Source organism: Sinohyriopsis cumingii, chromosome 12 (assembly GCF_028554795.1).
Source record: "Sinohyriopsis cumingii isolate HCF-2022 chromosome 12, ASM2855479v2, whole genome shotgun sequence".
In the NCBI taxonomy this organism is placed as follows: Eukaryota; Metazoa; Mollusca; class Bivalvia; order Unionida; family Unionidae; genus Sinohyriopsis; species Sinohyriopsis cumingii.
Window position 1 is genome coordinate 20,637,416 of NC_142972.1, and position 27,315 is coordinate 20,664,730.

Genomic DNA, 27,315 nt, shown 5'->3' on the forward strand with positions numbered 1-27,315 from the left:
CCAGATATATAGGAAGTATTTAAGTGAACACCTCATGCTGATATGACCATCCATTCAGAAGCAACAGCAATAACAAGGCCGATCCTGTGGTGGCCATAATGAATGTCCGAGCCCCACCAGTTTCTTTTAGAACCAAGTAGACCTTGGGATGTATGTGTGTGCAGAGATTCATGTTTGGGAAAGGTAGCAGTAACAAACTTGTGGTGTTGGACATAAACACACTGGAAGTCAGGCAATGGATGACACAACTGATTCACCAGGAAATATAATTGCTGTTGCTAAATTTAGAAAAATTTTATGGACTTGAAAACAATGAACAGAATTTGACAAACATTAACATGCAAGGGTACTTTCGATCCAGATTTGACATATTTTGTAAAGTAGTTTTTGATAAGCTGTTCAAATGTTTTTATATTTTAGTAACGGCTGCCATATTTGATGGTAAACCAACATAATTTCTATTTAAAAAAAAACTTTTGAGGCCCTAATGCCATGATACCTTCTTTCAATTTTGGTCAAATTCTGTTCAGCTTTTTTGAGAAATCATAGGAATGCATTTCTATTTTTAGCAATGGCAGTCATGTTTAATGGTAGATCAGCATCATTCTGAATAATTGTGAAAGCCATTCATACCAGAATGCTGTCACATCTGGTCACATTATGTACAATGCCATTTTGAAAAGATGTTTATAGTTTATATATTTTACTAATGGTGGCCATGTTTGATGGGAGACAGGCATCATTTGCAAAAAACACCAAAAAACATTTATGGCAGGATGCTTCCAGTCAAATTTACTTAAATGTGATTCACAGGTTACAGCAAAGTTGTTTAAATGTTTTTGGAATTTTAATATCAGTGGCATATTTGATGACAGATCAGCATCATGTATAAAAATCTTAAAGATCTTTATGCCAGGATGTTCTATGCCAAATCTATCTGACACTGGATGAGTGGTTTTAATAACTTAAAAATAGCAACTGTTAATGGAGGAATGAGGGACAACCTTAAAGCCAGGTGTGGTAAAAAAAAATCTTGTGACACCTATAGCAACACTAATAACAGGAACAACAACAATAATCTGAGCTCTGTATAAAGATTTAATAATCTGGTTATCTGAATCCCACGTTCGGAATTAACTGCATTTAAAAAAAATAAAAATCTGACATTTTGTGATCACTGAAAAACTAGCAATATGCAAAATTATGATACCAGACTGAGTCTTAAAATATCAACACATTAATTATGCCTATTTAAATGCACCAAACATCTTAGTGATCAAGGCATGTCCACAGTAACAAAGTATTATCAATTCAAATGTGCACAGAACATCTCAACCTGAACCCCATGCATTGCTCATTTTGATGAATGTGCCATAATGTAACGTGGAATGCATTTACAGCAAAAAGCATACGAGACAACTTTGAATTAAATTGTTAAACTTTGCAAGTTTTAAATAATTTGAATACATTAATGAGATCCTGTTACTAGTTGATTTGTCTGTAGAAAGGACAGAAATAGGTTGGTTATCTAGAACTATGAATAAAAGAGAAATGGCGATATTCAAGTTTTGTTATTGGCTGAAGCTAGTAACACAAGAAGGCACAACTTACTTCTTCATGTTCTTTCATGGCTTCTTCTATTCTTGCCTGGGCTCTTTTCTTCACTCTGTCTTTGAAGGCATCAAGCTCATCATTGAAAGCGTCCATATATTGTTTCTCTCCTACTTTTATTCTGAAAATAAAAAAATACATCATATTTAATAAAAGTATTTAAACCTGTGCAGTAAGTTAAACAAGTAAGTCCAAGATCACTTGTGTGCCCGACATCTGCCTAACAAGAGTGTAATTGGTCAAGAACTCTATGTCCGAAGAATGTTTTCTCTACGAATTTCATCCAATATTGTTGACTACATATGTCATGAAAACAATTATTTCAATGTTTCTGTCAGAGTTGCTCAAATTCTGTTGAACAGTATTTGAGGTAAAGTTGTGTAAATGTTCTATTTTTAGCAATGTCCATGATATCTGATGTTGGATTGACACAATTTCTATAAATGTTAAAGGCCTCTATGCTAGGACAATGTCCATCAAATTTGGTTTTAAAATGTTAACCTGCATTTCATTCTATTTTTTTGAGCACCAGCCACATCTGATGGCAAACTGGCATCCTTTGTACAAAACTTTAAGTTATTCATGCCAAGATGTTTTCTGTCAAATTCTGTGTAGTTTCTCAGATATCATTCAAAAAGGATCTTTTAATTTTAGTAATGGTAGCCATATTTGCTGGCAAATTGGCATCATTTGTATATTTTTTGGAAAGTCCTTATTGCAGAGATGCTTTTGGTCTAATTCTGCTAACCAGTTTTTGCAAAGCTGCTTCAAGATTTATTTTTTTAATAATAGCAACCATATTTAATTGTAGACTATTATTATTCACTAAAACTTAAATGCCCTTTACGCCAGTATGCTTTCTGTCAAATTTGATGAAATTCCTTTAAGTGGTTTTTAGGAAGTTGTTTCAGGTTTTTCTATTAATGGCAACCATATATGAGGGCAGATTGGCATCAACTGTAAAAAAAAATTGAAAGCCATATATGCCAGGATGCTTGCTGTAAAATTTTGTAAAATTCTGCACATTAACTCATTTTTCTATCTTAAGCTCAACTTGCCAGGATCCTTTCAAATTCTGTTGCATGTTTTTTTAAATAAGTCTTTTAAATGCTTTACTGCTTTTAACAATTGTGATCATATTTAACAGTGGATTTAAATCATTCATAAAATACTTAAGACCCTTCACACAGGATGCTTTCAGTTCAATTTGGTCACATTCTGTTGAGAGGTTTAGGTCATTTAAACATTTTCCGTGGTGGTCATATCTGAATGTAGATGAGCATCCCTTTCATGAACCTGAAAGCCCATCAAGCCTGGATGCTTTCTGTCAAATTTGGTCAAATTCTCATAGATAGGGTTTTCATGAATAAGACATTGCACTGTTAGTAGTGTCTCACAAACTGTACGCTGACGACACCCAAATATACAACTCTAGCCACCCAAACGAAGTTGATGCTACCATCCAAGGTGTAGAGAGGTGCATTTCTGATGTGAAATCATGGATGACATGTAACTAGCTACAGATGAATGATGATAAAACTGAGGCCATTCTGATCACAACACAAAGACTTTCTCAGTCACATCCTTTACGTTAAACAATAAATATCAGCAACACCAACATCAAATTCACACAGTCAGTACAAAATCTAAGTGTCACTCTGGACAGTACTCTCATGTTGCACCAATATGTCATGAACATATGCAAGGCTGCATATCTTGAGCTGAGACGCATCAGCTCCATTCACAAATATCTTTCAATTGATGCCTCTAAAACACTTGTATGTTCATTAGTACTTTCAGGGCTGGACTATTGTAACTCAATTCTGTCTGGTTCATCCTGATATCTACTTCAGCAACTTCAAAAAGTTCAAAACACAGCTGCTCAGATCATACTTAGAGTACTACGATCAGAGCACACCTCCCCGCTGCTCTGTACCCTAAACTGGCTATCCATTCGATCCAGAATCAAACACAAAATTTGTTCTCTGTGCTTTGTTTCAATGACGGACTCCAGTCCACCATACCTATCCAACCTCACCCATGTATACACACCAGCAAGATACTTATGCTCCTCTTCTGACAATCGTATACTCATTATTCCCACTACAAAAATGAAGCCATATGGATAACGTTCTTTTGCATATCAGGGCCCAGCAATATGGAACGAATTGCCCACTGAACTTAGACACAAAGACACAGTAATCCCATTCAAGAGTGTTCTTAAAACTCACTTATTTTGACTGCAAGAACAAACTTAAAGACCTAATAATGTTCCCTACCTTAAATATTTACAGCATCTTTTTATGTTTTCTAATTTCATGGTGTTTGTTTTCTGTAATAATAATCATTATATATGTTTTTTGTGTTATAGGTGTTGTCTAATGTTGCAAAGCACTTAGAGCTTCTAAAGATTAGGTGCTATACAAAGTCCTCATTATTATTATTATTATTATTAGCAATTTAATTTAAACATATTTCCAAAATTATCCAAAAGGGGTCAGGCCACAAGATCTCACAACATTAGATAAGCCATTCTCCATACAAGTATAGTAGTATGAAATAATCAAACATGACAAGCAGTAGAAAGGAAATGGAAAAAATACAAGAAAACAAAAAACTGGAGGTGCTGAAAATAGCTTTGAAAAAAGAAACAAAGATATCCATGGGAAGCAATCAACAGTATTACAAAATGTATGAAAAAAATAGAATTTATTATGTTATGCACATGCATCAAATATCAACTGCTCAATGGACTGTCTAAAGAAACTGTTCATTTGTATTCAGAATTTGAGGAAGAAGCAATATTTAAAATGGCTTGGATACTTAATCTAATTTTTAAAAAGTTCAAGATATTCAAATTTTGTTAGTTTTTAAGTTCAGGTGAGGCAAATAAAATCATATTTGTTGCAATGGGAAATTGCATTTCATTAAAACGCTGTATTAGATTTTGCCTTTGAACTGTATATCAAGTACAAATGAAAATACAAAGATATGCACTTTCTGTTTTTAACACAGTCACACAAGGGATTATGTTATCAGGTGATTGTCATACTGATCATTTTAAGGTCAATACATTGGGAACAATAAAGTATTTATGATCACCAGAAAGATAATAAGAAAGAGTAATACTTCATGTATTAATATAATTGTCCAAGTTGGGTAAATCTCCGCTTTGACATATTCAGATCAGTTATTTCATATGGGAATACAAGAAATAATGAAAGATTTATTTTCTTATGTTAAGTCTAGCCTTTGGTCTACACAAGTTTTGTCAAATACATCAATTTTATCTTGTTTTTTTGTGTGTGCACTATGAGAAATTAGAAGTCTTGTTGTGAAAACTGCAGAATCAACAACTCAGTGTTTCATTTGGGGTGCCATTATTGTTTCCTGCCTATACTAGTAATATTGCCAATCAACTTAGCCTCATCAGAATTTTTGCTGATGACAGTTCTCTTTCAATGTTCTAGAACTTAGATGTATGCAAGATATTCACTGCATACTCAGTGCCGAGTCAGAAACTATAAATGACTTGTCAAATCAGTGGCTACTAAACATTACCCCACCAATGACTGAATTCATGTTATTAGCAAAGAGAATAACCCACTCTTTTCCAAACTGAAGTTCCAAAACAAATAAATGAATTATTTTTGACTATCAAAGACACTAGAAGTATTGCCACAGTGTGTCCCAGCTTGATCCTGTGCACCCCCAGCCAAAAGTTTGCTTTTCATCAGAAAATAATGAAAAAAAAACTTTTCTTTAGTGGATATCCATCCATGCCTGTGTTGGCACTAGCAATGGCCAGAATAGCTCAAGGTGATAAAACTATAAGATGGCAATGAATATCAACTTTAAAACATCTTATCAGGTAATAAAAACATTCAAAGTTTGTGACTGTTTACCAAGTTACAATTTAGTCCTTTACGGTGTTTGTGTAACATTACGGAAAGGGAAGTCATGTATATGGCAAGGGAGATTACATTTATTTTGAGGTTTAATTAATGACAAATGAGGTAAATTTATGCAAATTCACAATTTGTAATTTAATTAGTAGTCTATTAACTTGAAAAGAAAAGTAATTATAAACCAATGGGAATTTATTATAATAAGTGCTGGTAGTGATGACTGAACACTACAGTAACGGTGGTTATATCTGATGATGGCTCAGCATCATTTATACAAATTTAAATGGGGGCCCTGAATGGCCAAGTGGTCTAAAGCACTCACTGTTCCGGATCACTGCCATCTCACCTCTGTCTGTGTGGGTTCGAGTCTAAGGCTCGGCTAGCATGGGTATGTGGGAAAGCCTGCCAGTAGCTTCTCGTGGGTCGGTGTTTCTTCCCTGGGTTTTCCAGGGTTCTTCCTCCACCAGTTATACTGGCCACCATGTATAGCCTATCTTGTGCTGAAAAATGGCATTAAACCCTAGAACAACAACAACAAATTTAAACAACCTCCATGCAAAGTTGCATTCAGCCACATATGGTTCAAATTGTCTGTTTGTGTTGGAAATAGTAATTGTTAACAGACACATGACACATAACAATCCATGCAAAAACAGATGCATGGCTATATCATAAGCTCAGCTGGACTTGGAGCTAGAGGACTTGAGAAAAGTTATTTCTAAATGTGCACTTTTTAAATTTCCTATGCTGTCATCAAAATAGCATTCAAAAGTATTTAAATAAACAGAAATCCTTATTAAATTCTTTTTATCTTCTGAAAAAAGTGGTTTACTCGGTATTTACCCTTTTTTAATAGTTTGATGATGATAAATTCAATCCATCTATAATGTCATTTTAATCAGCCTCCATCCATCATTAAAGTATTTCTTTTTTCTTATTTGGTCATAAGCTGGACAAACAACCAAAATGGAATTCATCTTCTACCAAATAAACATTATTTAAAGCACAGCAATTGCATGGTTTGGTGACAAATAATAGTAAAAAATATGGGGTCCATTTGAGCACATGGAACTTGAGTCAGGGCTTGTATATTTTTTGTAAGACAACAGCCCTGGGCCTGTGTCTGAAAAACAATTTCTTTAATCACTGGCCTGTAAAACTGATACCATGAACTTAAGTCCATATTTATGTGAAATACTCAACTACAGTGCAACAGTAAGAGTAAACAGCTCTGCTAGACAACGGTTTATGACAAATTTATATCACCTTTAATTCTTTAATCCGTGGCCTGTAAAATTAATACCTTGAAATGAAATTCATATTTATGTGAAACACTCAACTACAGTGAAATTGTAACAGTAAACAGCTCTGCTAGGTTTATGATAACTTACCTGGAGAAGAAGGCCCTTATACAGTTTTTGGGATCAGTATCCAGTTGCTTAGCTAGTTCTAGCATAAACTGCATCACAATAGTCTGATGGGCAACTTGATTCATTAGCTCTTTCTGTAGAAACAGAGGAATATTGGGAAATGAAAATTACTCTCGCAGTCAGTTTTGAAAATCAAAACGATTCGCAAAAAATACTCTCATCAACTCAGACTTGCAGTGGACCCTTAATAAATATCCAAGTCCTGACTACAGAAGTTGTTTTTTATAAACATAGCTACCTATCTTTATCATTCAAACTATAAGGGCATGTTAATAAAACCCTGGAAGACTTTGCAAGTAAGCATGTGAGGAATCATGAATGCAAATTAAAAAGTGTAACAAACAAAAGTTATTAAAAAGTCATATCTCTCTTACATAATTTAAATATTATATGTAAAAAGTGATTGATACTCTAATAACTGAAAAGAAATTCCAGGAATTCAAGTTAAGACCATTTCTTCTTTTCAATGCCATGTGCTGAAACCATCTCTAATATTGAGTGACAAGAGCCAGAAGTCACAAGGGTCAGAAGTCAAATTTACAACAACTTCAGCTGTACTGACATGTTCAAAATATTTTATAATCAAGCTTTATGTATACAGTCACTGCAGGAAAGCTTATCCTAATGTGATGGCATTTGCATTTTATAACCACTGGGTCACAATCACAGGGTGTGGATGAATATGGTCACAGGGGGAGATGATGACTGTAATATTTATAAAGTTTCATGCAGATCCAATGAAAGCTGTGAGACTAGTTGTGTTCACAACATTGCCATACACTGCATTCAGGGGCATTAACTCATAACAAGTTCCTCAAAGAGACTAATGTTCTACTGCCTGAATAGGATTTCATGAATTCAAGGTAAGACCATTTCTTGAGTCTTTTTATTATTTTCAATGCTGAGTATCAGACCTGCCAACTACATGTAACTACTGGATTTGACTGAAAAACATTTTGACCAAAAATGATCAAAAATTACTCACCAAACATTTTGGTATAAAAAAATTTTTTTGCCATGTGAATCCAGGATGTTCCCAGATAAATCAGAACAGTTGGCAGGTCTGGAGTATGGAAACTACCTCCAATATTCTTTAGCAATTCCAACATACCAAATCTGGTAACAAAAATTTGTTATGGATTCTGGCACTGAATCTGATACCATGGATAGTAAACCACTGAGCTTGTCTCATTATTAACTTGTCTCAATGTCAACATATATATACACATGCTGAGTTTGGTTAACTCTATATTTAATATCTGGAGGTTTACTGTGTGGGGGGAGGGGAAACAAAGTGACACCATTCAAGGTATTCATCAGATGTGTTTGATAAAATTCTTATCACACTTTTCTATATTATCTCATGCTCACAAATCATTACAGCTAAAAACAAATGATCGTAAAATCAATGTCTGAGTGTCAAACTTTTTCACTGAAATATAACTAGAAACAAAGTCTGGTCAAAATTTACTTGCTGTGTTCAATTAGGTAATAAATGCAAACAATACCTCTGACTTGACACCAAGGTCAATTAGGTCTGGTTTTCAAAACACATGCAAGGAGTTTTGGGAGTCAGAGTTGCATAATTCTCATTCAGAATAAACTAAATATTGCACAAAGTATTTCTGAGAAAACCTAATTTTTGTATGCACCATTCATGCAAACAGCAGTGTGAACAAAATTTTCATTACTGCATTTTTTTTGTAATCAACTTTCTCTCTCTGTCTCTCTGTCTCTCTCTCTCTCTCTCTCTCTATATATATATATATATATATATATTTTAAAAGTGAAAATCCCATGACTTAAGGACCATATGTGAGACTAAGGATGGATAATAGATAATCAAGGCAGTAAGCTCTTCTGAGCTATGACCAGTAGCGCTAAAAACTATCAGTAAAGTGATTTTTCCATTTGTGCAGCTTTAGGTGATGACCATAATATATATCAAGTTTCATGGCAATCCATCATAAATTCTGGGAACAGCTAGCAATGCTTACAAGATTGTGTACCATATCAAACAATGAATGGATGAATTGATGGACAGACATGAGAATTGCTATATACATATATATATATATATATATATATATATATATATATATATATATATATATATATATATATATATATATATATATATATAAATAAAGAGTTATAAAAACCACAATATCAAGATTACTCTGAAGCTGAAGGTGCTGTTTCACTGTAGAAGAAATAATGATAAAAAAACTCAATCCATGGAATGACCCATAAATCTGAGAATGACACAAGATAAAGATACAGCAAATACTGAATCTATATTCCAAACCTAAACAGGGAGGGATAAAATGGAACCGATATAAAAGGCCAGTAGAAAAAAACGTAACATTTAGGTTAATCTAAAATGTGAACTGATATACAGATGAACAAACTGAAGACTAAATCAAGCTTCCATCAAAGTGGACTTGAAAAAACCCTCAGTGTTTTCATCTCATTTCTTCACAAATTCTAGCATTTAAAAGTTTTTTTTTTTATCACAACAGATTTGACAATACTGTGAATGATAAAATATTAACCAGCTTGAAAATAAAACCTGACACATATTTTCTTTTAAAAGATTGTTAATATTTATTAAGCAGGAACCAATACATTGATAATAGTAACGACAATTTGACTGTCCATCTCAGATCAGCTGTTTCAGTATAATAACATGTCACCAAAAGTTAAGGAAAACAAATTCCTACAATTTACAGATGCCTAAAAGATCACAACTTATTAAAATCACAATTATCATCAGGTTTACCTCTTCAATCTGAAGGTCTATGCACCAAAGAACCAAGTAGTTTGCTGTTTCCTCACATACCAGGTAGGGATGTTCCAAAAGATAATCCTGGCTTGTATCATATTTCCGCATCATTCCAAACTTTTTAATCTCATCCTTGTATCTCTTCACAAAATTTTGCTAAGAAACAAAAACGTAAAAAAAAAAGTTCAAAGAGTAAGTCATATTTATTATTTGGATGAGACATTTTGAATTTTTGCTAAAAGATAAATTTAAATAAGTGTTCTGTAGAGTGAGATCACTTGTCTTGCTTAGACATTGTTGATGCAGTCAGCACTTGTGGAAAAAGCGACACCGTATGTTTGGCACTCTGGACATAAAAATGAGTGGTTATGGGTTTGAACTACTGTTGCATCCAGCTGTAAATGGAGACCACCTTCATGATAAACTGCTATGTACTGATCTCTTGTATAGCTAAGTTTGTACTCTCAGCCACTCCTGTCTTGCAAAGCAGGATAACTTCCCACTTCATACCCAAATAATTCCACGCAGCTGATGTTGTTTCTGAGTGGTAGGTTTGGAGATATTTTTTCAAATGCTTGTAACACTGGATGATAACAATTTATAAACTCATTTCAAACTGAAACTGGATAAGCAAAACTGGTGCAGAACAATTAAAACTTTAATAATACACTTTGCATTAAACAATAGTAATGGGATTGAAAATATGTACCAAAACGCTAAATGTAAACACCTGAAGTGACAACATGTATGGATGATATTCAAGTGCAAGTTTAAGACGTGCTAGAAAGTCCATTTTCTGACAAGGTAATTCTTGAATACATGAAGAGCAGGGTTGGTAGGTGACTATTTTGACTAAAAAACACTGAAAACTATCAATAACTATGGACTATCCGCTGTTTTATCTACAAATAGCTTTATATAAGTCGCTGGACTCACCAAGGCAAAAAACAGTGAGTCAAAATCCAAACCTATGAGTCTTATTCAAGCCGATGATCAGTTTTCAGTAGTTTTTAAAAAATTACATTGTTTAAACACACAAAAATAATATTAGTTATATAATGAGACTAAAGCCAATAAGGCAATTCCCTTGCCAGAAGCATCTGAACATTCTATATTTGTTAAAAATCTTCTTGATGGTTTCATGTCATCTGAAATAATCTGAGCATATATGACAAGACGTTTATTTTTGGCTATGTCTGTGCTTTCATCTGCCATTGCTGTCACAAAGGACGAATTTTGCATGTCATGTATAAGACTATCCTCAACAATGTTTGATTGGCTCTCCAGTAATTCAGAACAGGTAGTAGCTGAGTCATACTGATTGCCATAATTCTTTAAATGCCAATGGCATCAATTTCTTCAGCCATTAAGTCAGCTATTAAATTAAGGAGATCTGTATTTAAAAACGGGATGTCTTCTACACTCAGCCAATGTAAACACTTAAGTTGCACTTTCACTGCTATGTCTTGTTTGGAAGAATGTTTTTTTAAACCTGCATTCATATCTGCCTGGTGTTGTGTACCTTCAATCAGCAGTTTGTGTTCTGGCAACCCAACATGCCTTGCCAGTGTACTGTTCTTTAATTATTCTTTTTGCACATTTGGTCATGGAGTTTTTTTTTTAAGCCTCTGTACATATAAGGCAAAACATAAAGGCTTCTTCACTGTCACATTCTTCACTTAACTTCTTTTTAAAAATGCAGCCACTGTGTTTTCAACCACTGCTGCACAAATTACGTTTTATCTTATGAGTAACCATTACCTCATCTTTGGATGACGAAGGCTTCACTGGTTCAATAACAATTTTATTATCATCGTCAGTCCAAAACACTGTCCAAAAGATAACTTTGTTTGTTTCTGATCTATTTTAATATTTTTGCCTTGGATGCCATTTTCAGTCAAATGCTGACAGATCTTGGAACAACACAAGGCATACAACTGAGCAAATGGAAATTGTTGCTTCACTGCGTGACAAAAGTGCACATAAAATAGTAGTTTCTTGTGAGAATCATTTTAAAATCATGTGGTTTTTTTCCGCCTCTTATTTGGGTGGGGTGATTATGCGGTTCTAGCATCCTTTTTGCTACAAATGATGTCACAGTTACAGGTCACATAAGTTCAGCTCTAGGCTCCACACTCAGTTGTAACCCTATGTATTATGATAACATTAGCGTAAAAAACTGATGTATGCATGTTCTCCCTGTTTGGGAGAATTGCAATCTGGCCATTAAAGTAGTTAGACCAAACCTTAATTTTGTGTTAATCAGCAAAACATAATAGTGAGGTGCATCAATTTATGTACTGGCAACAATTTTTAGACAGAACCTTTATTTTTTGTTAATAGGCAAAGCATAATTTTGTGACACGTCAATTTACAAACCGGCGTCGATTTTTGTGCATCAAATTGGAAAAGTCTGCATATTTGACACATGGCGTATGGGTAGATAAAACACTGGCTATCAAAGAATTCAAGTGGAATATGATCAGAAAAAAAATATCCATGAAAAGTATTTAATTCCTAGAACATAACTTTTCATAGAAAGAAAAGATGTCTTCCAGAAAAGAATAAAGAGATATACCATTATGAATGGACCTATGACTTGAAGTCAGTCTGGGTCAATGCCAGCTAAGAACTTTCTAGAACAGAAGGATGGTGCATCTGGAATGAACAAGGGGTTCTTAATGTGGAAAAGTAATCTAAACAATAGTGACAGGTGCCATGTTACATGTACTTATATTAAACTATAGTTAATTACCTAGGGTACATGCTGAAGTGGATCCCAGAGAAAACTAAAATTAATTACCTGTCTGTTCACTTTTTCCTCTTCTGTTAATTCTTCCTTTGGTTTGGGTTTGTTGATAATCTGTAACACAAGAAAGTTTATATTACTAACAATTATCAAATCTTGTCTGATGAATTTGTCATAAAGAAAATTAAAATACTTGCTGTTATGGCAAATTTTTTTTATTGTTTATAACCTAGAAAAAGGTATGAATTTTAATACAAACAGTAACTAAAGGACACATTAACACAAATTTATGCAAATCTCAAGCTGTTTCAAGTTTGCAATATCCAAAACTTTGCCAAAACTTGACTTTACAGATACAAACCTGCACCCTACACTAAGTTTCTCTTCAGAGACCTCCAAATAAAATTATTTTTACAAATCATATACCCAAGTTTTTTAAAAATATATTGCTATGTTGTCAACACTGAGGGGCAGAGGAATCATTATAACACTAAAACCGTCAAATATTAACAACAGCATAAGAGTTCAAAGAATCACTTAAGGATGATCACTTGTGGATGTGAAGTATTCCACTTTATAATTAAGTGCAACTTGAAGGGACAGACACTCTATTGGCCAAAATGTATTTCCAACAATCCAAGACAAGACCATTTGTTCTTTATAACTGCTGAGTTTAGAACTATCTCTTTATATTCTTCCACTAAGAGCTGAAACTGACAGATCGTTGACTGACTCTTGGGAAAATCTGAAGACAAAGAGTTATGATCTTAAACCCAGGAATCAAGAAAATAAAATTGAAAAAGAAAATAAACCTCTGAAATGTATTTACATTTATTGTTAAACAAAGAAAGCATCAAATAATGTTATTTAATTTCAACATCACATATTACATTGAAATGCATTATTTATTAAAAAAATCACTACAGAAAATTATTAATAACTTCATAAAATTTGAAATTTGTATTAACCAGACCTCCTTCCATTATCTAAATTGATTTTCATCATTTGGCACGATGCATTCATGGTTTTCATGTGCATTTTAATAGATTACCATCTTTCCATTTCTTACTTCCATATTCATAGTCTGATTCAATCTCATACTGATATTTCAATAAGATAAATGTCAAAATAATCAAAATAATTCCTCTGATACACTAAATTGGTATTAATATGTAATACTTAATTTAAGAATCAAATCAGTATATCCCCCAGGGCTGTAAAATTGAGGGTAACAAAAAACCCTTGGTGTCAGAACTGGGGGTCAAATAAAAATAGTGGGGTCAAAAATGTACTGACAAATTTTCATCTGACCCATACTTTTTCAGCTTGAAATAGGATATTGCAACTTGCACAACATACTATCTCTTTCTCTCTCTCTAAACATATAAATAAACCAACATGCACAATTAAGAAACAAATGCATCTTCCATTCAAAGATTAATTGTATTTGTTTTCCTTTTAAAGTCATACAGTGTACTTTTAATAGTTTCCTTAAAATCTTTTTGAAGAAATATTATAGACCAACACATTATATATAAGCCAATATAAAAAAGCCAAATAAATCTTTTTAACCAAATGGCAGTTAATTTACTGTCTGTCATAAAATGTGTACTATCATCGGTTTCATTGTACTTCGTCCTAAAACACATTTATCCAAAAATCAAGGAGGCTAATGATTCATCTTCTTTCTAATAAGTTACACTTGAACTTTAAGATCTTTCTTTTAATGCAGCAAAGTTAAAAACTAACAAAATCTGCAATGACCCCCTGACTTTGTAATCCAAATAACGCATCTGTCTCGGCAAGTCTACTGATTTCTTTGTTGTGAAAGAATGTCTTGGGTTATAATGTGTTCTCCAGATATCTTGTGGCAAATGAGGGCAGATTTCTTTTTAAATTCTTAAACCCTGTCACGAAAGGATTATTCATTTTTGCAGTCTTTGCAATCACACGAGCAGAAGTCACACCGGGAATCCTAATGGATGTGCCGTATTCCAGTCAAGGGAATTATTTTCTCCATTTTTCATTCAAGTGAGATCCACAGTTACTCTTTTGTGTTCTGCTTCTTTCACTTTCTAGTGCAACATTTGATACCTGACATCTTGCTGAGCTCAATGGAAATCATGTGAGAGCTCGTGAGATATGGGGAAGCTACTCAGTCATAACATTGCCTATGCTAGACTGGTTCCCTGTTTTGTATGCTTCCTGCGTTGCACTCCGCTATACAAACAGGAGTGTACCGCAGGAAGCAAACAAAGCAGGGAACAAGTCAATGCCTATGTTCGAAGTATAAACAATGCCATCCCTCATCCAAAGCATTGGATATTAAATAAATCCTGATTACATGATGCGAATCCTTTGGGTCAAGAAAACGCACGGCAACAAAATGTGTGCGTCAACTTCTCCAGTGTGCACCCCTGACGCACAAATGTGCGTAAAGGGAAACAGTGTAATCAAATTTGATACATGATTTCATACAATCAATAATGCAGAATGATGTACATCATTTAACAGTAATGTTTGAAACGATAAGATATGAAATAATTTAATAGAAACTTAACTGAAATCAATAATAACTAGTTTTTCACAGATATTATAACATCAAAAGAAACACATGGAACTCGCTGAAATCAATTCTCTTTGATTTCATCTGCCATTTTTAATTTCTAGTCATCATTGCCAATTCGATACTTAACTTAATAAAAGGTGCTAAATTCCACATATCTCAGTGCCACTCAAAAAACCTTTTAATCTTCTCAAAACAAAAGATTAAAGTTGAGATCCACATCAATTATCAGACAATCCCACACAGCTCTTACAACTTCTCATGAACACCCTCCTAACTGATCAACAGGTCAGGCCAGTGCAAAGACTTGTCTGTCCAAACAGCAGAAGTTCAAAGGTTATTATATATGAATACAGCATTTCACACGAAAGGCAAAATTTCCAAGAGTTGAACTGACACACAGGGTGGAATGCACACAAATCAGTCAAATATGAAATCCATGCAACAGAACCTACGAGTCTTGGTCAAAGGGAAACCTTGAATGATAGATGAGTTTCCATTGGCCTCTGTGGTTGCTATAATCGATGTAGGACTAACATCATTTTCATTTAGGACCAACCAAACATCATTATAAGTCTTTTACTCTTTCACTGAAAACCTGATATCAATCTGACCATCCATTCAGAAGGAGTTGCTGTAGAAGATTTTCAGGATGGCTGTTCTGACTTCTATATTGGATTTTAGACTGGCACCATTTTTATTTAGAACCATCTAGATCTCACAAGAAGGCTTTTGGAAAAAACCCATGCTGATTTGGCTATTCATTTGGAGGCATCATTTTCATTTAAGATTAACTAGTGATTGGCATCATTTTCATGACGAGCAATTGGCATCATTTTTTTTATTTAAGACTAACTAGAGTACTGAATGGCATCATTTTCATTAAAGACTAACAGGCAACTGGCATAATTTTCATTTAAAAGACTAACCAGAGTATTGAATAGCATCTTTTTTTATTAAAGACTAACAAGCAATTCACATCATTTTAATTTAAGACTAGAGAATCTATTGGCATAAGTTTCATTTAAAACTAACTAGCAGCTGGCATCATTTTCATTAAAGACTAACAAGCAATTCACATTATTTTAATTTAAAACTAGAGTATTTATTGGTATAATTTTTATTTAAGACTAACTAGCAACTGGCATCATTTTCATCAAAGACTAATTGGATCATAGATTGGCATAATTTTCATTTAAGACTAACTAGAGTATCAATTGGCATCATTTTCATTTCAGACTAACTTGTGTATCAAATGGCACCATTTTCATCTAATACTAACTACAGACATGACCTTGGTCTTCCATAAAAAAAGCTGAAAAAATCTGATAGGGGGTTTGGGGGTCCTCGAGGTCTCGAGGGACAGTGCCCGATCCAGGGGTCCAAAGGCCCTCAGCCAAAAACGCATTTTACACTGATAAAAAACTGCTCCTGGTGCAACTTATGATGATAAAATAAACCACAATAATCATTTGAAAAACTAATAAACTTACCAAAATGTTCAACTTGAGTTCAATAATTTCACAATATTTATAGTCACGTGAATTTGTTTTCCAATACTATTGATGCTGAAGTTATTTCATGTGCATGTTTGTGTTCATATCATAATTAAATAATTTGCAGCAATTATATTTTATTTCTCTCTTTTCATAACAAATCAGTAAAATAAACACCCAAGTACATTAACTATATACAAATAATCCCATACATTCACTTGTCTTTTTCTCCAATGGACACAATCTGTTGATATGCCAGTGAAGCTCTTTCTGAAGCTTTGGCAAAGATTTCTTTAGCCTTCCTTTCTGTGCAATCATTTCTTTTCCTTCTCAATGACAGCCTTTTTTCTTTCAAGCTGGTGCTTGGCGACATGGAGTGTGCATATTTTGATAGAGGGCTACACCTGTTTTCTCATGCAAGAAATCTATCTTTCTTATAGTAATTAATTGCACTTTTTCCATATGCCTTCTGAGCTTCAATTTTTCTGTATGCAGCTTCTTTTGTGGGTGCTGTTCCAAACTCTTCCAACTGCAATTACCGTAATTAAAATCTTTATTGCAAAGGTCACAAAATTCCAGTCCTCTAGCTTTCAGTTTTCTTATAAACTGACCAACTACATTTCTGTCAACTTTTTGCCCCGGCCATTCCTATTTCCATACGTTTTTTAAACATTTATCTAAACTTTTTGTGTCATGGTCGCTCTCAACAACTCGGGACACCATGTTTTGCATTACACGAAGATTCATTGGATGAATTTAAACCTTTGACCGATCAGAATAATCTTTATGTGAGTCGTGTGCTAATTAATATATGGAACGAATAATTTACAAGGGTCATTGCTGAATGGGAGCAGACAGACAGTTTTTAAAAAACTGGATCGGAGATGATATAAAAAAAATGGGATATATCAAGAAAAATCTGATTCAGGTCAGGAGAAAAGCAGAATTCCGCTTTAAAACATAGAAAAATCATGTCTGTAACTTGCAATTGGCATTTTTTTCATTTAAGACGAATATCAAATGACATCATTGTCATTCAAAACTAATCCAGAAATATTTACAAAATGATAAATAAATTATTTATAGAAGAATCACAGTATGCAGACTCGCTGTCAGTAAATATTGAATATATGTCATAACGTGTGTAATTTTTATTCATGTTGTGTTTTATGTTCGTGTATTTTCATATGTTGTATTTAGGTCAACTGTAAGCAAAATGTTCAATGTCAATTGTCACTGATATTGTTCGTATACTGTATCAATTGCATCTACTAGTTAAGCCTTTTACATTCTAATTCATGCCATCCACTAGTCCAGCCTTTTACATTCTAATTCATGCCATCAACTAGTCTAGCCTTCTACACTCTAATTCATGCCATCCACTAGTCCAGCCTTTTACGTTCTAATTCATGCCATCCACTAGTCCAGCCTTTTACATTCTAATTCATGCCATCCACTAGTCCAGCCCTTTACATTCTAATTCATGCCACCCACTAGTCTAGCCTTTTACATTCTAATTCATGTCATCCACTAGTCCAGCCTTTTTCATTCTAATTCATTCCATCCACTAGTACAGCCTTTTTCATTCTAATTCATGCCATCCACTAGTCAGTCTTTTACATTCTAATTCATGCCATCCACTAGTCCAGCCTTTTTCATTCTAATTCATGCCATCCACTAGTCCAGCCTTTTACATTCTAATTCATGCCATCCACTAGTCCAGCCTTTTTCATTCTAATTCATGCCATCCACTAGTCCAGCCTTTTACATTCTAATTCTTGCCATCCACTAGTCCAGCCTTTTTCATTCTAATTCATGCCATCCACTAGTCCAGACTTTTACATTCTAATTCATGCCATCTCCAATATACAGCATAATTTATAAAACTGTTATATGACCATGCTTTCAGCAGGAGCAATAAGAGTTTCAAGATGTCCACCATGATGGCCAAACAGGATACCAGAGAGATACCATTTTAATCAAGGGCCAACTAGGCCCTGAGATGACTGTTTTCTAAGCTTCACATCAATCCTCCAAGTTTGTTTGGGAGGTGTAAAGATAGCAAACTTGTGCTAACAAATGGATGGGTAATGGACAACTGGCCATCTAATAAATGCTTCTGGTATATGACCAGCAGAGATAAACTTTTGTATTACTAGAAAGCTAAGGGTTCAATAAAACCAAAATCACTAAAAAATATAGGCTGATGTGTATTTTCTTGCAGTACGTTTAGATGATTCTCTTTCCCAAAGCAGGGTTTACTGCATAGATAAGCATGGGGAAAAGAACCCTGTCACAAATTGCCCAAGAAAATAACAGCAGAAACATTCATCAAATTTGCACAGCATGAAAATCTTAGACTCCTCCTATCGAAGAAAGGCACAATGGTTGGTGAATTATTTCCAGTATGATGCAATCATGGAGAACATATTGGCTTTCTAGAAAAGAACGCATGTACAGTTTATTTATGGCAGGTCATAAATCACTAAAGATTTTCCAAAATCTTGTATAGTTTTTGATAAACTTATTAAAATTTGTATAACAAAAAACCTAAACTGTCACCAAGAAACTTCCAGACGAAAATTATCTATCGCTATGGACTTTTACAATGGTGGCCATGTACTAAACTTGGGTCAAAATAAGAGCGCTTTGAGTGGAATCATCACAATCAAGGGCAGTACAAATTTGTTTATCAATATGCGTAGCTCTCATTGTGACATCACAGCACGCAATATTCAATCCGGATTGTACTGGATCACACCTTTAGGTTCATTGCGTCCAAATATGTCTACATACTTTAACATTGATTTTGGCATATGCACCTCTCAGGGCATCTCAAAATGACCTTCCAAAGGAATATGGGTGTATATGAATCCAAATGAAGTGAATGCTTGCAACTTAAAGGTATGTGGAATCAAATTCTAAAAAATGACACCCATTACTGAAATAGCCAGTATTGAATGCCCACATGACCTGTGTGACTTGTACTATATTTATGAACGGCAACAACTGCTTCACAGCTCCGGCAGAAGGTATGTTTGGAATCTTTATTTGCAAGGCTATCTGATTCCATGATTGATAAAAAAAAAAACATGTTGCTCTACTACCTCCATTAAATGCTTTGTATAAATTACCAACAAATTAATGAATCATACTCACTGTTTTTGATTTTCCTTCATGACATATTGTGTCAATATTCCATGGGGTGAGCTGCAAGAAAAATGACATTATATTAAATAATTAACAAATTATTGGACATATATAGGAACAAATGAAAAAAATCATTAAAATATATCTCACACAGAAATTAACTGTTACAACACTATGGTCTGATGTAACAGAAAAGAGTGAAAATAACAAGTTTTGTGAAATTCAACAATTTATTTCCTTAGAATACAAAGTGAAAACGTAAAAAAACTTACAGTATTGTGAATTAAAAGTTCTATCACAAGTCCAAATGCATGAGTTGCAACTGAATTCCAGTGGTATTTCAAATAAATTAAGAAAGTGATGTGATTATGTGCCTGTAGTCTCAAATGTGCTAATGTGCTAAAAGTCTTTTGATGAATCAAAACAATATAATCCAAAATATCCTTCTCTTAATTCACTATAAAATTCCTAATTAATGTTTAGTCCAAGAATATTATTGAGCACTTTCTAATTCTAGTGAATATTAATTCGAAAAAATTAACAAAAATTAAAACTGAACACAACAATAAGACTCATTCTGCTTCAGATGTTAAGTCAAGAATAATGCCAGCGTAAACAAAGTTATATACTCCTCTAATTGACATAGGTTGTGATTACCATTTTCTGAAAATAATCAACTTTAGGAAATTTCCATTCTGGAAGTTTCTAAGGTCAGAATAAAGACTGTATCTTCAACTCAAATTTAAATAAACAGGTTTACAATGAATAATGATCTGTTTTAGATCACAGGACAAAAAGTGATCTAAATATTTAATCCACAATAATAAGGAAATGTTAGCTATGTATTATGTTGTTTACAAAATATGTCACTGGTCAGGTACACTATTCACTTAATGCTGGACAAGGTCAAGTATAAAATACAGATGTACATAACAAATAACCATTAAAAAACCAACAAATAACATAGATTAAATATAACTGATATTATGTCATATCACATTTACTTAGCTTTCATCACACAGGGATATATAAATCTGTACATATGCATGGTTGTCACTGGGCAACCAGCTTTGAACATGGTTACCACACTTTCTGAAACAAATTTTTCCCAAGTTTTTTTCCAGGTTTGGATGAAAATGATTTGATCATATATGACCAGAACAGAATCAACAACCCTGAATCATATTAAAATTTGAACTTTTAATCAACACTATACAGCCAGTAGGACCTGACATGCCATTAAAGCAGGCAAGCAAATAATTAACCAATCTACTTACTGTGGTCATAAAAGACATAAAACAATAAAAGAACATTTTTCCCATATCAAAGTAGAGCAGAGTTGATAAAGCCAGAGATTTTTTTTTGTTGCATTAGTACAAGCATAGTTCATCCATCAATGATTACCTTGATTAACCAGAGGTGAGGCCTTACATATAACTTATGCAGCATGAGTCCACCCATCTAAATCATATACACTCACATTCCCATACAGTTAATCTGTTGAGGAAGACCTATCACAATATACAGTATGTATACTAACATCAAAAGCTGACTATTGAATAATGATGGATCTTTTCTTTTCCTATGTTAATACTGGATATATTTCAAAACACATGATATTTTAATCAAACTTGCTTCTGAATCAAAGTTCAAAAGAATAAACCCACTCTTCAGGACAACATACTCTTACCCCCACCCCCTTTTTTGTAAATTCACCTCATTTTCATAGCCTAATAATATAAATATACGTGACTTAGCCATAGGATGTAGCTGACCTAATCTATCAATTCTGTAAATTATTTGACCCTATCTGAAAACAATGCAAGTCCAATTCAGAAATGCATCAGTGAGTTTGTCATAGTTGTCAAGGAAAGGGAAATGACTTAGAGACATGAACGGCATCTGGTCAAATTTCTTTATCAATGATCAATTTCCATGTACAAAATATAAGACAGTTTCTACTTATTTGTTTTAGCTCACAAAGTACTCGTTTTTGTTGTTGCAAGTCAACCTTTGTAAACGCGTACTATCAAGTGTCACATGGCATGATGGGAATATTTTCACATGTGAAGGATATATTTTTCACATGTAAAGATAAAGACATGAGGAAATAATATGAAAATTATTTTGCCAATAATTGTCTATATTTCACACTTAAGTATCTAATATATATATATATCTATTTGTACATCCACACTCTAACCACTGTGGAGATCTTAATAGTAATGTGAACAGGTAAGTATTCTGAGAAAAATATAAATTACTAGAAATTTTTTACTTTCTCCATTGAATGTTCCCCCCATCCCATTAATCCTAGAATAGGGAGCATATACAGAAGCAGAAATCAGTGTGTGAAAGGGAAGGACCTGCTGTAGCCAGTTCTGGGAACTCATCTGAATCCACCAGAATGGAGAGGATATCACTGATTATTCTGATGGCAAGACAGGATTGTCTTTTCTGGACTCCATCCTCTGGTGTCAAGAGACTTTGAAAAAGCCGAGACACTGAAACAGGGTTTTCATTATCCTGCAACCATTCACTGGGTACAAAAGGACTAATCCCACTATCTTTCCTCCAAAGCAAATGGGATCAATGATCCCTTTTCAACAATCTTTGAGGATAGTGAAGGCCTTCCCCTTTTGTTGAATGAGGCAGGAGGGGACAGAGTAGGTACATAGCTTGTCACATTTACTGCACCTTAAAGTCATGTCATGGAGGTGGTGGGGGTCAAGAAAACTCACTACCAGATGGCGTGATTTCCAAAAGCCCATAAAAATTAAACTGGAATGTAGGGGAGGTGGGATTAACCTAGAGAAAAGTGGGTGGGAGGAGTATTGACCCAATCCATGTGCCTTTTCTTTTTTTAAAATATTATCAATCAAAACTTGTCAAGTTGCTGGAAGAGCACTGATGGTGACCAGCACTCAAAGCATGTGCCTGATGACAGATCCAAGACCAGTGTGGTGAAAACCTGACAGCACTCGGAGCATGTGCCTGATAACCGATCCAAGACCAGTCTGGTGAAAACCTGACAGCACTCAGTCTGCTTCAGATCTATCAGAATGTGAGCACCATTCTTCCCTATCTTCAGGAAGACACAATGCACTCTTTTCAGTCATTGGTATTTCACCTCCCTTAAGAGGGTGCTGCCTATTCCTGCTGGGAATGCACAACTTGCTCTCAGACACCTGCACATTTTATCCCTCAGGAATCAGAGGCCTTTAGGCAATCTCCAAACCACAGAAATTAAATGGCTCCTTGTCCATGCCCACTGGGAGTGTAGAGTTTCTTAAGATTTTAGTGATTCAGACCTTTTCATAGGAATGGACTACATCAAGGGTCCTCCCTTCCTCCTCAGTAAGTGAAACAACTTTCTGCCAAGTCCCACAATGCATCTGTCCACATGCAACAAACAGGACAGAGTGAGATATTCCTTATGTTACCTATGACTGAGGAATCAGACTGGGATCATGTTCTTTTAAATTCTTGGTCCTCAATTAATAACTGGAAAAGAAATATTTACCTCAGACTGGAAAAGGTAAGCAATGCAACATTAGCAAGTACTATATTACTGATATAAAAACTTTTAAATTTTTCATAATAATTTTTGGGTTCCCAGACCAGTCTTTCATTTTCAAAAATGGGATTGCCTGATAATAATTTTTATGTTATAAATGCAACAGTCCCCAAGAAGTGGAGTTACATGAACGAATTTTACACTAAAACACGCCAATAACAAAAACATGATAGATGGAAAAGTGACAACTATTTCTTAAGCAAAATGAAAACTTGAATTACCTTCTCTTTCTTCTTAAGCTCTTCTTCTTTTTGTCTAAACTCTGCTTCCTGTTTCTCCAACTCAGATACTTCCAATTTCAAATTTTCTAATGCAGGTACATCTGACTGTGGATAGAAATGATAGAAATTAATAACACAACAAGACAATCAACGATATTTTAACAAGAGTCCCTTGAACGGACTGATCTCTAATAAATACTTTAATTTATGAGGGTAATTCAGCAGTATAATATACTATTCTTTCCACCTTATCATGAACAAAAAAAACTATTGCAAATAGTAAAAATATTATTGACTTGAAGAAAAGAATATCCAGGAATCACTTATAAGTTGGGGTGGGTGGGTGTCTTTTTAACTGCCAAGTATTGAAACCATCTATGATATTCTTGAGAAATTCCATCACAATAAATTTGCTACAAAAAAACTATGTTCTTATGTTTGAGATAACATGTTCACTTGATACTTGCCTGAGAAGCTCTATTATTATTGACAACCAGCTAAATATCACTAAAGGTCTTCCAGTGAAAATATCCTGTCACTGTGAATATCCATTCTGAAGAAGCAGCAATGATAACAAGACTGTCAAGATGGCCACCACAGTGATTACTTTTGTAAATTTAGGACCAACTAAACATCGCAAGAAATATCTCAGTGATAAACCTCATGTTGCTGCAGCCATCCATTTAGGAGAAATGGACTTAACAACATTGTTATGTATGTATCTTCCATCAGTTAATATCACCTCAGCACAATAGTGATTATATGGCTAAAAGCAATGTAACAAATGAAGTACTTAAGATAAAACCCTTCCAAACAAATGCAAATCTGACATACAACAAGACAGAATGTAAGGTAAAGATGTTAAAATTCTGTAAAAGGTGTGTAAAATAAAAGATAAGGAAACATACAATGCAAAACCCTTAACACATATGATCAAAAATATCTAATGCATTCCCTCAAAAAGTCAAATATTGTCATGGCTGGATCATACTAGATATCTGAGGGTCTCTATTTTCATTTAGGTCAAACTAGACACTGGGATAAAGGTGTTTTAAAAGTTTCATGGCAATCCTTCAAGTAGTTTAAGAGTGACAACTTATGCGAATGGATGCCAAATGACTGCCAGATTGTGGCTGGACAATGGACAAAAGTCCGTCATACAAGCTCTCCTGGTGTATGAGCAGTAGAAATACAAATCTGAAAATGAAGCCTGATGAGGGCCATTATATTGAAAATTTCTGGTATGATCAATTTATCAGGTTTCTTTAAGTATTTCATACAGCTGCTTTTATTTTGCCAATGATTTTCCATGCCATATTCCATACAGATTTCATCAATCATAGAGTTGTTGTTGTTGTTGTAGGGTTTAACGCCATTTTTCAGCACACGATAGGCCATACATGGCGGCCAGTATTAATGGTGGAGAAAGAACCCGGGAAAACTCCGGAAAGAACCACCGACCCACGAGAAGCCACTGGCTCAATCAAAGAGCAAGACTTGTTAAATCTTAGTTACATAAATTCAGATTATAACTTCTTTATATATATCAATGGTATATTTAAAACTAGCAATGTTCTCAAAGTGCTTTTGATGGTTTAAATTTTGGAGTGAGAATCAAGGTCTAGGAAGTGGTAGAGATCTTGAAAGCCAGGCTTGGAAATCATAAAACTATAAGTCTGAAATTGAGTTTCAGCCAATCAAACATGAGATTACAATTGTAAAGTTCTTTGTGATTGGCTGACATCAAATCCCATGCTCAAACTCTATCCCTTAAGTTTTATGATTTCCTGGCCAGGGGAGACCAATTAGATACAGTGGGTGACAACTTACATTTGAATGTTTTGGAATCAAAATTATTTGCTGGGTTCAAAACATTCAATGCCTTTATTATTAATCTGATATCGTACAATTATTCATTATTCTTGAGGTGAACATAAAGTTTGATGAATAGGAAATTTTGTAAAATTTTTATTCTGGGCAAGAAGACCATTTAAGAATTTATCTGGGTCAATATGATGGGATAAATGGTTCATAAAATATCCTATTTACTAAAAATAAACTCCACCACATTATATTTCAACGAAAAAGTTGCAGTTCAGTTTGTTTTGGTAAAGTAGAAACATCAATATAGCTTCATCATGCTAGATTGTAACACACTGGGGACACAAATATGTCAATAATGTCGTACAATATGTAGCTATATCACGTATCATACAGTAGGCGGTCATCCATGAAAATGTTAGATCTCACTGTAATCAAGCAATAAATATTTTAAGCAGCATTCTGTGTGAACCAAGGTAACTCTACAATGGTCATGTGGGTCTTAGGGGAAAATAGTACTTTATATCTAGTTATCCTCATAATATAAAGTGTTTATTATCATTATCATTATCATCATTAAAACTACACCAGAAACAGTGAAATGTGTATGTAACTATTGGTTCCAACTGTGTTTGGTTTAGGACTGGTTAATTGCAATATTCTCTGGTTCGTTCATCTGTCCCCAAAAATATAGTTGGTGGGGGGGCTGTTTTTAATAATATAATATTTAACTACAATACTGCACTGCTCATCTTTCAGGATGCCAAGTTCCACATCCAAGCTATAAGATCATACGTGATCATACCCGAAACTCTGACAAGTAAATGAACCCTAGCCATAATCATCACTGAACCATGAACCACTCTTTGCTGCTGAAAAGGTAAGATCATTCCTCCTCCTCATCAAGGCAAAAATAAGCGATAGAACTGACTTGAAGGAGAGACTTGAAGCAAGCCCAAATCAATGGTTCCCAAGAGGTGATGGTTTATTTTTTAAACAAGGCCCAAAGAACACACAAAAGATTCTCTCTAGGTATTAATGAACAAGAAACCAGTCTCTGCAGCTCAAAATACCTGAAATGGTTGGAAAGATGAGGATTTGATCTGATGTAAGGACCTCTGAGTGGGTCAAAAAAGGAATGCCCTATAGCCCTTAACTCATTCAGCCCCAATCCCACCTGTAGGCGTGATGAGGCTGTACCCTACTTCTGAGCTCTGCAGTATCAAGGTCATTTAAGACACACCAGAGTGAGTGGTATTACAAAAAAGCAGACATATGTAGCTTTACAATGATACAAAATAAACAGGACTTTCTACTTGCATTACAAAAAGCAGAGAGAAAAACATTTTTTTAAGCCCAATTTTTTTGCACCCAAGATTTTAAGGCCGGATTTTAAGACTTTTTGGCCTGTGATCTAAGGCAGACTGGTCTGAACTGCACACAGACAGGTGATCCTTTGCAAAATGTAGAATAAGTTGGGGATTGGGAGTAAGAAATGGCCAGAAGATGAAAATGATGGGTCCAATAAGCAAAACGCCGAAAGAAAGAAAAAAAACTCCAACTTTTACTCTTCTGTACATGTGCATGCCAAATAGCCAATGAAAAATGACATCTGTAGAATAACTACACATCAGTCTAAGCAAAAAAACTCTTGGATGTATTATTCAGAATTAATCCCCAAAATGTGTTTCCTATCCCTATTTCAGGCGAAAATGACACAAATCTCCAGGGCCAAATGAGTTAATTGGTGAATTTTGGTGACATCACAAGCTCTGAATATTCTCTATCTATTTGATCATGTGTGCATTAATCTTGCACATAAATTTTAAAAAAATATCCATTCCTTGACAATATCTAAGAAATTTCCAAAAACCTTGTTAATAATGGACACTGAAAATTCTCTCTCCTTGAAAAACAGGTAAAAAAATCAGCCACTGCACTTAAGACAGCTAACATGCTTCCTACTTCCCAAATCACAGATTCTCTGCTTTGCACTAGAAA

At 34.3% G+C, this 27,315-nt stretch overlaps 1 protein-coding gene across 2 annotated transcripts in view; it reads right to left on the bottom strand.

The window, feature by feature from the left end:
- LOC149786070 (hsp90 co-chaperone Cdc37-like) overlaps window positions 1-27,315 on the bottom strand; it is a 64,109-nt gene that overhangs the window by 14,965 nt on the left and 21,829 nt on the right. For both annotated transcript variants that reach the window (XM_089976361.1, XM_089976360.1), the window contains 6 exons: window positions 23,494-23,598; window positions 19,705-19,755; window positions 12,538-12,597; window positions 9,732-9,890; window positions 6,911-7,023; window positions 1,612-1,732 (listed from right to left, as the gene is read on the bottom strand). In XM_089976361.1, coding sequence (XP_089832487.1) covers window positions 1,612-1,732; window positions 6,911-7,023; window positions 9,732-9,890; window positions 12,538-12,597; window positions 19,705-19,755; window positions 23,494-23,598 — 609 coding nt within the window. The remainder of the gene's footprint in view (window positions 1-1,611; window positions 1,733-6,910; window positions 7,024-9,731; window positions 9,891-12,537; window positions 12,598-19,704; window positions 19,756-23,493; window positions 23,599-27,315) is intronic.